Genomic DNA, 12,311 nt, shown 5'->3' on the forward strand with positions numbered 1-12,311 from the left:
AACTAATAAATGTACAAATATTTCATTGTCAATGTCAACATATAAAATATATAAATAATATACCTACTGCATAAAATATTACTTCAATTAAATTGCTTAAACTATAAATTTTAAAATAAAATCGTTCAAAGATAGCTTTGCTATGAAAAAACCGTTGAAGATGAACGCAACTCATTTTCCAATTTCAGTGCTGAACCTTCGAATGGTATCAGACCCTCGGACCAATAATATTTACACTGGACAGAGCCATAACTAGATGATGCCGCTCTTATAAATTCGTGTGTCAAATTGTAAAACGAGATATAATTGTGATCTGCGTCTATTTCTTGACGCATCAGAACGAGTAAAAGAAATATAGCTGGTGTAAATTTGGTAACATTTTTTGGTAATTTTGCAAGTTATGTAATTGTGTAAGTTTGTGTTTGTAATTGTGTAAGTTTTGTAATTTATGTGCCTGACATTCCGTCAGAACATTGCGGTTTGGTGGAACATTTAAGTTAAGAAAATTAAATCTTTGAATGAAAAATGTCATGTGCAGTTGTGCTTTGTTCATCCAGAACAACGAATAACGTTAACACCTGCAATTTTTATTCCGAAAATCGATGAACTTAAATGGTTTTAATATCAAAACCGTATTTTATTTTAAGATAATGTTCAAATATGTTATCACACTCTTTTACAATATGAAGGACAGTAAGGTTGAAATCTATAGACCGTACTTTGACTTTGCTTGGACTTAAGTTTCAGTTAAAACGAGACAGATTTATGCCAGCGGTATAATGCTGTCTCTCTTTAAGTGTCTTCAGTCTGAGCAAAGTCAAAGTGTGCTCTATACATCTCAGCCTAACAGATTTGAACGCAGTAAAGATTAAACTGTTTTAGTATGACTATCTGTTCTTTGAAAAGAGCAACATAAAAATTATTTCTATTCTATTCTGATAAAAATCACGTATATTATATGAAACATAATAAAAATGGACACATATTTAAAGCTCATACTCCGTCCAGTGTAAATATAAATGGTCCGCGAGTCGGCCGTATTGGCTGAGCCAACTGGAACGCCAAGCTCTGCTAATGTCATCCGTAGTTCGTTCGTGTATTTACAGTACTGAAGTTTGCGTTGCGTGGACATTTTGCGGCTGTAGCGCCTCTTGCGTGTCGTCTTTGGGTATACGATCACCGTCATTCTGCAGTCATTTAATTTGTTCTTTCTTTGCTGACTGAGCTTTTCCTTTATTATAGAAGATGTCTAAAAATAGACCTGCAAACAAATGTTGAATAACTATTTGCACTGAATTTACTACTGCATAGTCATGATGGTTTCGTGTAGAGGAGAAAAATTCATTCAGAGGAAAAATATGGAGAAAGCTGACGATCGAGGGTATTGAAGATAGGATGCTCAATCAAAAATCACTCTAAACCTCATCCAATTGGCTGTGCTTTTTCGGTAGAGCGGTACCTAGCGACGGCTGACGCCTCCCACCAGATCAAACCAGAGACAATTTACAAAGTATAAATTCCCAAATTGTTGTCGGGAATCGAATACGGGACGTTTCACTTATAAGACCACAGCGCTTACTACGCTGCCGGGGAGGCTGTCAAATCAGATGAATGAATAGCAAAAAGGTTCAATTTTAAATCTAATTCAACTTACCAGTAAATACTAAAATGGCCCCAAGCCACTGCCGTGCTAATAACACATTTCCAAATATAATAACAGACGCGAGTACAGTAAAGAACTTTCTCGTTGTCGTTACTACTGCACACGGGAGAGGACCAAACTCCGCTACCTGAAAAAAAACATAGCGAAACCTTTACAAAATTAAACTTCGACAGAATGAGACGAATGCAGAGTATTAGGAGTAGGATAATTGTAGAGTTTATCTTAGTAAATATACAGGTGTAAATTAAAAATGTATAACACCCCCGACAAGTGAAGGTTACAGTAACTAGAAAAGAGCTGATAACTTTCGAACGGCTGAACCAATTTTCTTGGATTATAGCTAAGAACATTCTCGATCAAGCCACCTTTTGAACAAAAAAACTAAATGAAAATCGGTTCATTAGTTTAGGAGCTACGATGCCACAGACAGATACACAGATATACATATCAAACTTATAACACCTCTCTTTTTGGGTCGGGAGTTAAAAAGGAAAAGCTGACTTATCTATCAACGCACAGGTCAAACTACTGGATAGACCGGGCTGATATTTGGTAAGTAGAGCTGTTTGACGTAGACGTCTGTTAAGAAAGGATTAAGGAAGTGTAAAATGGGGGTTTGAGATTTATGTTATCCATGCGGATACTATACTTTTACTGATCTACTATACTTGTACTTACCATGTAAAATATGAAGAGTTGCCCCAGAGCACCCGTGAGGGCGAAGCTAATTATATAGATGATAACTTCAGGGTACTTGCTGACAAATGTCCAAAATTCCAAGATTTCGCCACTTAGAATCACGCCCACAGTAATGATTATTGATGACCTGAAAATAACAGAAACACTGGAGGAATTTACTGCTTAAAAATGTTTAGTAAGAATTCCCCTCGAGCGCTCTCGAAAGCCCTGCATATATTACATAGTTTGCATCTCATCTCATTTGAAATATATCAGTACTGGCACCAGTATTAGTGCACATTGAACTTTAGAAAGAGATAATGGTTTCGTAGAGCGTTGTCTCTTTTGTCAAGACCGACAAAATGTCGCATAGGTGAGAGTGACAGAGACAACACATCGCGAATTCAAAATCTCTTTCTAAAGTTTGATGTGCTATCTTTTTTATCGAATACTGATTATTTATTATAAACTAATCAAATTCGATTTTGTAGAAATGTTCTAGAAACTAAAATATAATGCTTGACAAATTGACACACTGCGTGCAGTAGGCCAAAACTTGGTCTAACACACTGTCTGAAGCTGATTTCAAACTACGGAATATAATATATAAATTTATATATTATATTATATTTCCAGAAGGCAACTTTATGTGACTGTACGGAGCCAAACAATGCAGTAACCACAGTACAAAATGCAATGCCATTTTCTTATAATATAATAATATGTGATACCAACATTTTATACATACCACCAATTCGTGTTGAGCATCATAGAATACGCTGTAGGCGCCGACTCACTTTTTATTCTTTCCTGGAAGGAGATACACACACATTATTTATATTTACATAAAGTGCAGTCTTTTTATCTTCTTACCCTCTTACTAATAAACATTGTATAGAGGGTTGTTTAGATACACATACTTTGTCTTTTTCCTTGGTATGTCAAATTACTGATGACAGAAAGGGAGTGATTGTCGTTAAAGGCCTACGCAGACCGGGACGGCAAGGCAAGGGATTTTGCCGTGAGTCAGCGCACACTGGCCGCTTAGATACCGCGGCATTCCAGCACTTTGCCACGGCATGCCACGGCGTGCCGCGGCACGACAAAGCACGCCTCAGCGACTCCTGCTGCCTGATACACTTTTAGTCTTCAGTTGCGTTTGATCGAGTGTTGGTGTGCCTCAGTTTTAAAATGGTAGATTGGGATTTGGTGTTGATATCGATTATTGCAGATGAAGAAGAAGGTGCACAGGCTAATAATAGGGATAGAAGAAGATTTTGGGTTGATAATTTATGGAAAGAAAGGGAATCAAAGGGTGAATTCAATAATTTATTTAATGATTTAAAATACGACGTGCAAAAATTTTATGACTATCATAGAATGGATTATGAGAAATTTCAAGCACTGTTGAATATATGTCGACCATATATCGAAAAACAGAGGACCAATTTTCGCAACCCCATTGAAGCCGATCAGAGATTATCCTTGTGTTTGAGGTGGGTAGTTAAATGATTGTATAAGTTTTATTTTTTCTTCTTTTATTAAATTAAAAAAAAAAACAATATTTTTTGCCAAGTACAATCATGTATTGTAGACACATAATAACGATTTTCAAGTTTTTGCACTGATAAACCTTCTCACTGATAATCCCTGGATCTTTATTTGTTTTTACTTAATTTAGAGTACCTACTAGTTTAGATTAGTTTCGTATTCAGAAACTGCAGTTTTGTAGCCAGACCCTGAAGCAGCTTCATAGCCAGGGCCAGAGGCGGTACCATAAACAGACCGTGAAACAGCTTCATAACCAGAGCCTGAGGCAGTTCCATAGCCAGACCCCGAAGCAGCTTCATAACCAGAGCCTGAGGCGGTTCCATAGCCAGACCCCGAAGCAGCTTCATAACCAGAGCCTGAGGTGGTTTCATAGCTAGAGACATCTTCAGATGTTGGAGCTGGAGTTCCCTCTATGTATTTTAATTCGGCGTCAGTTACCACATTAAATATTTGTCTCTTTATTTGGACCTGCACTCTTTCTGGTAGTTTTTTTACTGTGGCAGCCATTGTTTGAAAGAACGAATCAATGGGGTCCACCTCCTTTTTCGATTCAATGTATTTATTTAGTATTTCAGCAGTTGTTGTAGGTTCTGGTCTTATTAAGGAATGGTGTGAATCATTGGTCATTCGCGAAACTGAACGTTCATCATTATCATTGACAGCGGATTCTGCGAAAGAAGTCTGCGTATCCTCTGAAGAGGAGTCCAGATTCGAGGTTTGTTTTCTGTGCTGAATGAATTTTTTCAAAAACTCCAGCTCTTTTTCAAACTTGATAGGGCGTCGCTTTGTGTACGGGTCACCACTCTTTGTTTTTCTGTTATTCAGAGCTTTCCTAAAATTATTACGTATATTACCCCATATTTTCTGGCATTCTTCACCTAAAACAAAACATAAGCAGGTAAAATGGTATATTATCTTTCAGATTTTTGATCACGGGAAGTAGCTTCAAGTCTCTAGGTTACAGCTATCGCATGGGGTTTAGTACAGTGCGCTCTATCGTACATGAAACTTGCCGAGTCATTTGGAATGCCCTAAGACCTAGTGTTATGCCAAAACCAACAAGGGAAAAATGGACGCGAATCGCGATGGAATTTGATGAAAAATGGAATTTCCCGAACTGCATCGGTGCAATAGATGGTAAACATTTCAGGATAAAAGCACCTCGCAATAGTGGAAGTCTCTACATAAACTATAAAAAGTTTTTCAGTATCGTACTACTAGCGGTTGTGGATGCAAATTATAAATTTGTGATTGCAGATGTAGGATCATATGGACGAAATAGTGATGGAGGTATAATGCAAAACTCAATATTTGGAAAAAAATTGACTTCTAATGCCCTCGATATTCCCCCAAAAAAACGTTTACCGAGGACTGATCTTGAGTTGCCGTATGTTTTTGTAGCAGACGAGGCTTTTCCGTTAACCACAAACATTATGAGACCATTTAGTGGCGATCGATTGACAGATGAAGCAATGAAAATATACAATTATCGTTTGAGTAGAGCCAGGCGTATCGTCGAAAATGCATTTGGTATACTTCAAGAACGTTTCGAATTATGTCAAAAAGGAATTCAGGTTCAACCAAAATATGTTGATAATATCATTTTAGCATGTACTTGCTTACACAATTTCATCATAGGTGGTACAAGCACAGAAAGCCAAAATATAGCAAGTGTAAGCATTAATTTAGAAAACGATAATAATATGAACAATGCATTAGATGGTATGACAGTACGGGAGATGTTTAAAGATTACTTTAGGTCTGATGAGGGCTCTATTCCATGGCAAAACGATATTGTAAATAGACATTAATACTGTGTTAAATCTTAAAATATAATTATAGTGCAAAAATATTTACTTACCTGTTTTATTCATTTCTATTCCAATTCTTTTCCACGCATTGTTCTTCATTTGAGTGTTCATATAATGTTTTGATGACATATTATATAAATAATCATAGTCTTGAACTAAAGTTATTAATTTTTCCTCCATGTTGGAATAAAAAACGTAAAAAACTGGTCTCCGAAAAAATCACGTAGCACAGTCGTCAAAGACGCGGGCGCAAATGGATGGTCAATATTGGTGTGCATTCCCCGCTTCTCTACTCCCGCCGCCGCACCCCGCAGTATATCACTACGAGCGCCGGAGTCCGTGGCATGCCGTTGCCTACCGCAGTATGCCACGGCATCCCGCCACGGGAGCCTGTGGCGCGTGTTGCGATAAAATCCCTTTCAATGCCACGGCATCATTTTAAAGCATAGCAATTTATGTCGTATTTCTGTACCAGTACGGTTGAATGTCCATTAGTAAAAATTAAAATCCCTTGCCTTGCCGTCCCGGTCTGCGTAGGCCTTAACTATTCAGCCACTTTACGTTTTTTAGTATGTCCGTTATAATATGAGGACAGTCATATAACTATAGTTAATTGTTCTTTCTTATATATTATATGTTATACTTACACTCAGACTCAAAATGCTCAAAACTCAAAATTCCACAACGCGTTGCGGCATTCACAGAAAGGCCACAAACCGAAATCTGTGTCATAGCTATCATGCTATTGGACTACAACGCGTTGTGGCAATGCAGAATAGCCATGCGTTCTGAGCACAAAACCAGAACAAAATCTGTGCATCCCACCTCCACGTCATCTTGCCAGTTATACTCCTAGATATTTTTGTAAAGCACGAAGCCAGAAGCTCGCGATCCTAAATGAAGCGAGCCTACGAGGCCGAGTGGAACAAAGGAGGGAGGTGGCGATCGAAGCGAAACGTTGGTCGAGCTGATTGAAGGGCTGACCTCTTCTGCACTTCACAGATGTGTGGTGTTGGCCAAACGCTCCTCATTCTGAGAGGAGACTCGTGCTTAGTAGTGAACCGACGATAGGTTGATCATGATGAAGCAAATAACAAAGAAGCAAACAATCATTGAAAACTGTTTACCTGAACAGCTCCAGTTAAGCCATCCATGGTCAAGGACAGAATCAGTAACACTTCTCCGATTCCCACTCCTTGAGAATCATCATTAATTGCTTTCTTTCCTTGGTCTTTGTACATAAACATGACGATTCCAACAACAATAAGGAAGACAAATAAATACTTCTTCAGTGGATACACTTTGCGTCCTATTAGAACACCTAGGATCATGACAGGAATAGGTTTTGCAGCTTTACCAACAACCTGGAAATAAACAAATCACATTGTTAAACAAGCAGAATTTTCTTAACTAGATATTTAAAGATGTATCATCACAAATAGCACAATATCGCAAGTGTGTTGGACAAAATATGGTAAATCATATACCAAAAACACACAGTGACCTAGAATAGAACCCTGAGGAACACCCGTTAGCGCTGCTGACCCGGATGACTTCACATTGTTTACAAATACAGCTTGAATACAATAACTAAGAGAAGACATGATGAAACTAAGTAGCTGTAGTAGTTAAGATTCCATAGTGGCTTAATTTGATTCAAAATAATGCTGTTAGAAATAATGTCTAAATAGGGGCAGAATAGAACTAAATCAAAGTCGAATACTGAAATAATCCTGCACTTAATCTTCCTCAATGATTAACAAATGGCTGCATATGAAACCAAGCAGCAAATATAGCAACCAGTGAATTCATGTAGGGGCAAATTGATAGCAATAATAATAGCTCAAATTTTTTAATTAATTTAATTACACTACCATTGCTCCTCTATGTGATTAAATTAGAAATAAGATCTTTAGAAGAACCAGAATCACCAACTTAGCTAAGCGTATTGTGAAGCTGCAATGGTAATGAGCAGGGCTCACTACTAGTTTCAAAGTCAAAGTCAAAGTTATTTATTCTAATTAGGTACTATTGCACACTTTCTGATTGTTTTTTTTTTATTCACTATAGGCTTGACCACAATCACACCTGATGGAAAGTGATGATGTGGTCTAAGATGGGACGCGTTTACCTAGAAGGTGCCTATTCACTCTTGTTTTTTGTCTATGATTGTCAAACAATGATGGAGCGGTGATAATTAATTATATTAACATAAAACTAAAGCTTTGACAACACGGTTAAAATGTGCATCACAAGGTACTGGAAGCTGGAAGTAGGTGGACAGATGAGTCACAAGGAGCTGTTGGATTCAGACGGCGCAAGACCATGCCATGTGGAAGTCTCTACAAGTGAACCATGTCCATCAGTGGACAGTTTTCGGTTGATAATAATGAAGATGACAACTATTGCTTGTAACATACATTTAATATGTGCTTAACAGGAAGTAGTGCCATTACAATAACAAACTTCAGAGGTAAAATAACTCCAAATGGACGGTAAAAAGGATTACCTGAGTGGGGTAGTTAATATACTGTAGTGCCATCACAGAGCACACCATTGCTAATAAATATGTCAGCGCTGAGGCAAAGTAGTACATCTTTCTAGTTGTGTCCTTTTCATGGTTCCACGACAACTGAAAAAGTTTAAGGAAAGGTTGTTATATATAACAAATCCATACTAATATTATAAATGCAAAAGTGTGTCTGTCTGCTACCTTTTCATGGCCCAACAGATTCTGACGAAATTTGGTACAGGGTTAGCTTATATTTCGAGGACGGACATAGGCTATTTTTTTACTCGGAAAACCAAAGAGTTCTCACGAGATTCCCAAAAACCGCTTAACCGATTTGTATGAAATCTGGTACTGAGGTAGCTTGCATTCTTGTAATTGACATAGACTACTTTTTATTCTGGAAAATCAGAGATTCCCACAGGATTTGTAAAAACCTACATACACGCGGGTGAAGCCGCGGGCATCAGCTAGTAAATCTATATATAAAATGAAACGATGACTGAACTGACTGATCTATCAACGCACAGCTCAAACTACTGAATGGATCAAGCTGAAATTTGGCATGCAGATATCTATTATGACGTAGATATTAGCTAAGAAAGGATTTTTGAAAATTCAACCCCTAAGGAGGTAAAATAGGGGGTTGAAATTTGTGTAGCCCACACGAAAGAAGTCTAGCTAGTAATAAATAAAATAAAACATACCATTAATATTTGGGCAAATATGTAGTTCACCACACATTGGATTAACACAAGCGTGAGCGAACATGTATACTTATCGCTGACCCCATACTTTCCTCTTGTTATTTTCTCTTGTAACATGCCAAACACGAAATAGCATATGAATATGGAACTTGCGTAGAAAATAAATCGAACTTCACTCTTAACCTTAAGCATATTTGCTTATTAAAGGAATACTCTTACTTTAAATTTAATTTGTGCTACAAAATAGAGTGCTATGAACAGAATTCAGCGTTTTTCAATGAAAACTATTTTTTGTCGACGTTCCAGTCCCTTGGTTAGAAAGACACGTAATATGTGGAATTATTTTTTTCAAAGAAAGTAACCACTAATAAAGTCATGTTGGACGAATATCAAATACAAAAGTTACACGTACACCAAAAAATTGTAAACAATCGAAACCAAAACCACAGACCAAGACGTCAAAATTGCAAACTGTCAAGTGTCAAAAATGACATTAATTGCAGTGTTTCCACATAAGATTTTAGTTTTTCCCTAGTTTCTGTAGGAATACACTTAAAAATAATTGTTTGTAATAAGTTGGTACTAGGTACCCTGATTTATGGCACATAACTATTATTATTATTCTTATTAATTAAGAACATTCATATGAACGTATAGTGAGACAATATCGAATTTTTGATATTATCTCTCTATAACTAACTAAGTTTTGAGTCTTCCGACAAAGAGTTGTTTATTTATCATTTTCTTTCATTTTTAAATTAAATGACTCTGTAATACGAATAATTATAAATATTACTTAGCTCATAAGTTAACCTACTAATTTTATCTTAGTAAAAATACTGTGTTTTATGTTTCCAGACTGCAGATTTGAAAAAAAAAGCTCTTTTCAAGCCCTTTTGATAAATTTTTAAAAAAATGGATTGGGTGGACAATGGACATGAAAAATAGGGAAAGCATCTGAAGTTACATTTTCTAAAGATGTCCTAAATCCCAGTCAATATAAAACCTCCTAAGTAGTACATAATATTTAGTCACTTTGCCCTAAAATCAGGCGAAATCTCTAAAAGTGGAAACACTGAAATGTCATAAAAGCTAACAGAGTAAAAATAAAGAACGAAAAGAATATCATCCAATTTTACGCAGTCGGCATTAATAAAAAATCGATTCGTTCAAAGATTATTAAATAAGTACCTAACATGACAAACAAATAATTATTTTAAAGATACAGATAAGATAAAGTACAGTACGCGACAGGTTGACATGGCCATCGGGGTATGAGTCGGGGGGACGCCCCGCACACCACGCTATCCCGCACCGGATTTGCTTGTAGGCTGTGCGGGTGTACGAGGTATCCCCTCCGATTGCCATGTCGACCAATCGCGAACTATAGGTACCTATTTAGTAATACACGTATTTATAAACAATCTATTTATTTTATCGTGGACAGTTTTTGAAGTCAGCGCCAAATCTAATATGCAATAAAGATACTACGATTCGAAATCAATGGCTTTTGTCCAAATAAGTGTAGTTTGCGACAGGTCGAGATGGCAATATCTAGTACCTAGTTTCTCCTTTCACCAAAGGTTGCCTAGTGGAGATTGCTCTGAGCAATAAGGCCGCCTAAGCACACAATTGTTTTTAGTTTTTAGTTTCTTTGTTTTGTCTTGATTATTTTATGTTTTATGGCAATAAAGTTTTCTATCTATCTATCTATCTGTCTAGTACCTATTAAAACTTGAGTCACAAACACGAGGGAATCGCGGGTGGCAGAAAACAGATGAATGATGACTTTACCAGATCGCTATAGGTTTGAGATTTTGCAAAATCTGAAACGATAGCGAGCTGGTAAAGTCAATATTCAAAATAATGCTCTCTATTTTAAAACACACCTTCTCTCGGGGATAAAATTTTTTAGAATAGGGTCGGCTAGTTTCTAATATTATAAAGGCGTGATGGTTTGTGTGTATGGGTGTGTGTATGTTTGTTACTCCTTCACGCAAAAACTACTGGACGGATTTGCTTGGGAATGAAGATAGATTATACCCTAGATTAGCAAATAGGCTACTTTTTATCCCGGAAAATCATAGAGCTCCCAGAGGATTTTTAAAAAACTTACATAGAAGCAATGCGATTTGTGCGCCACCGCTACGTACCTACATTACTTAACTATAACCTTCCCGCAGGCCGCTAGTCCTACAAGAACAAGAACAATGCGTCTTGTGAAAAAAAAAGATTCCGACGAATTGAGGACCTCCTCCTTTTTGAAGTCGGTTAAAAAGGGTTCTGCCTCTGACCTTTATTTGCGCTATCTGATTTATTTCAGGTGCTTTATCGATGTATATGGCTAAAGTAGTAGAGCGACGTAAGGATCAAAAGGGATGAAGTAGGTATGAGAGTGAGCTCAATGTATATGATATAGGTATATTATGAGCTATAATAGGTCGCGGCCACGTTTCACTGTTTCATTTCCCCACACTCGAAACGAAAATTTTATAGCCTCCCGAATGTTTTAACTCAATGTCAACTTTTATCGGGTACCTAGGTACCTATTGAAAGTTTTTGTATAGGAAATCTGGCAATTATTCCTCAGATAAAAATTATTTGACGATTGAAAAATTGGCCCTTAGTCTGAATTTATCTTCATGATCATTATTTTATCCTGATGATTTATCATCGATGTCTACTGTTGGACATAGGCCTGTTTGTTTCATACCTAGTTTTAAGTTTACACTAATTGACCTGTTGACAGGCCCCACTGATTGCCATTTTTTAACCCCCGACCCAAAAAGAGGGATGTTATAAGTTTGACGTGTGTATCTGTGTATCTGTCTGTGGCATCGTAGCTCCTAAACTAATAAACCGATTTTAATTTAGTTTTTTTTTTTAAAGGTGGCTTGATCGAGGATGTTCTTAGTTATATTATAATCCAAGAAAATTGGTTCAGCCGTTTGAAAGTTATCAGCTCTTTTCTAGTTTCTGTAACCTTCACTTGTCGGGGGTGTTATAAATTTTTAATTTACACTTGTTTTATGATTTAAATGACGTTTAGTGACCGTCTAGAATCTAATGCATTTTATAGGCTTGGCTTCAATTCAGCTTCGTAGTGGAGTGCAAAGAGAGGAGTCTCGTGCTCAGTAGTTATTATTTGTTGTTGTAGCGGCAATAGAAATACACATTCTGTAAAATATTACCACTCTATTTATTAATGGTATTTTAAAAAAAATACTTGTAAATTATTTTCTAGTGCAACAATTTTATAAAACGGCGCCCCTAAGTTAAACTAACGGTTTTTTTGGCAAACATCCTTAAATAATAATTGATCATAGCGCGAAATCTATTACGTTAAACGGAACACAACAATTATTTTAAGGGAAAACCGACTCTATGTTAAT

The 12,311-nt window shown here is 36.7% G+C and overlaps 2 protein-coding genes across 3 annotated transcripts; one reads left to right on the forward strand and one right to left on the reverse strand.

Moving 5' to 3' along the window:
• Window positions 1–1,097: 1,097 nt before the first annotated feature.
• On the reverse strand, window positions 1,098–9,389 carry LOC123880371 (solute carrier family 35 member B1 homolog). The gene is made up of 7 exons (XM_045928481.1): window positions 8,920–9,389; window positions 8,213–8,335; window positions 6,831–7,067; window positions 3,090–3,151; window positions 2,342–2,489; window positions 1,655–1,790; window positions 1,098–1,261 (listed from the first exon to the last, which is right to left on the reverse strand). The coding sequence occupies exons 1-7, from the start codon at window positions 9,109–9,111 to the stop codon at window positions 1,194–1,196; spliced, it is 966 nt and encodes a 321-aa protein (XP_045784437.1). The 5' UTR covers window positions 9,112–9,389; the 3' UTR covers window positions 1,098–1,193.
• LOC123880365 (protein ANTAGONIST OF LIKE HETEROCHROMATIN PROTEIN 1-like) lies at window positions 3,302–5,748 on the forward strand. Of its 2 annotated transcripts, XM_045928471.1 has the most exons (3): window positions 3,302–3,837; window positions 4,815–5,029; window positions 5,150–5,748. In XM_045928471.1, exons 1-3 carry the CDS (start codon window positions 3,533–3,535, stop codon window positions 5,701–5,703), a joined length of 1,074 nt encoding a protein of 357 aa, XP_045784427.1. In that variant the 5' UTR covers window positions 3,302–3,532; the 3' UTR covers window positions 5,704–5,748. The 2 variants fall into 2 exon arrangements, with proteins under 2 accessions (XP_045784427.1, XP_045784426.1); XM_045928470.1 differs by having other exon boundaries at window positions 3,303–3,837; window positions 4,815–5,748.
• Window positions 9,390–12,311: the final 2,922 nt, after the last annotated feature.

This window comes from Maniola jurtina, chromosome Z (genome assembly GCF_905333055.1).
Source record: "Maniola jurtina chromosome Z, ilManJurt1.1, whole genome shotgun sequence".
In the NCBI taxonomy this organism is placed as follows: Eukaryota; Metazoa; Arthropoda; class Insecta; order Lepidoptera; family Nymphalidae; genus Maniola; species Maniola jurtina.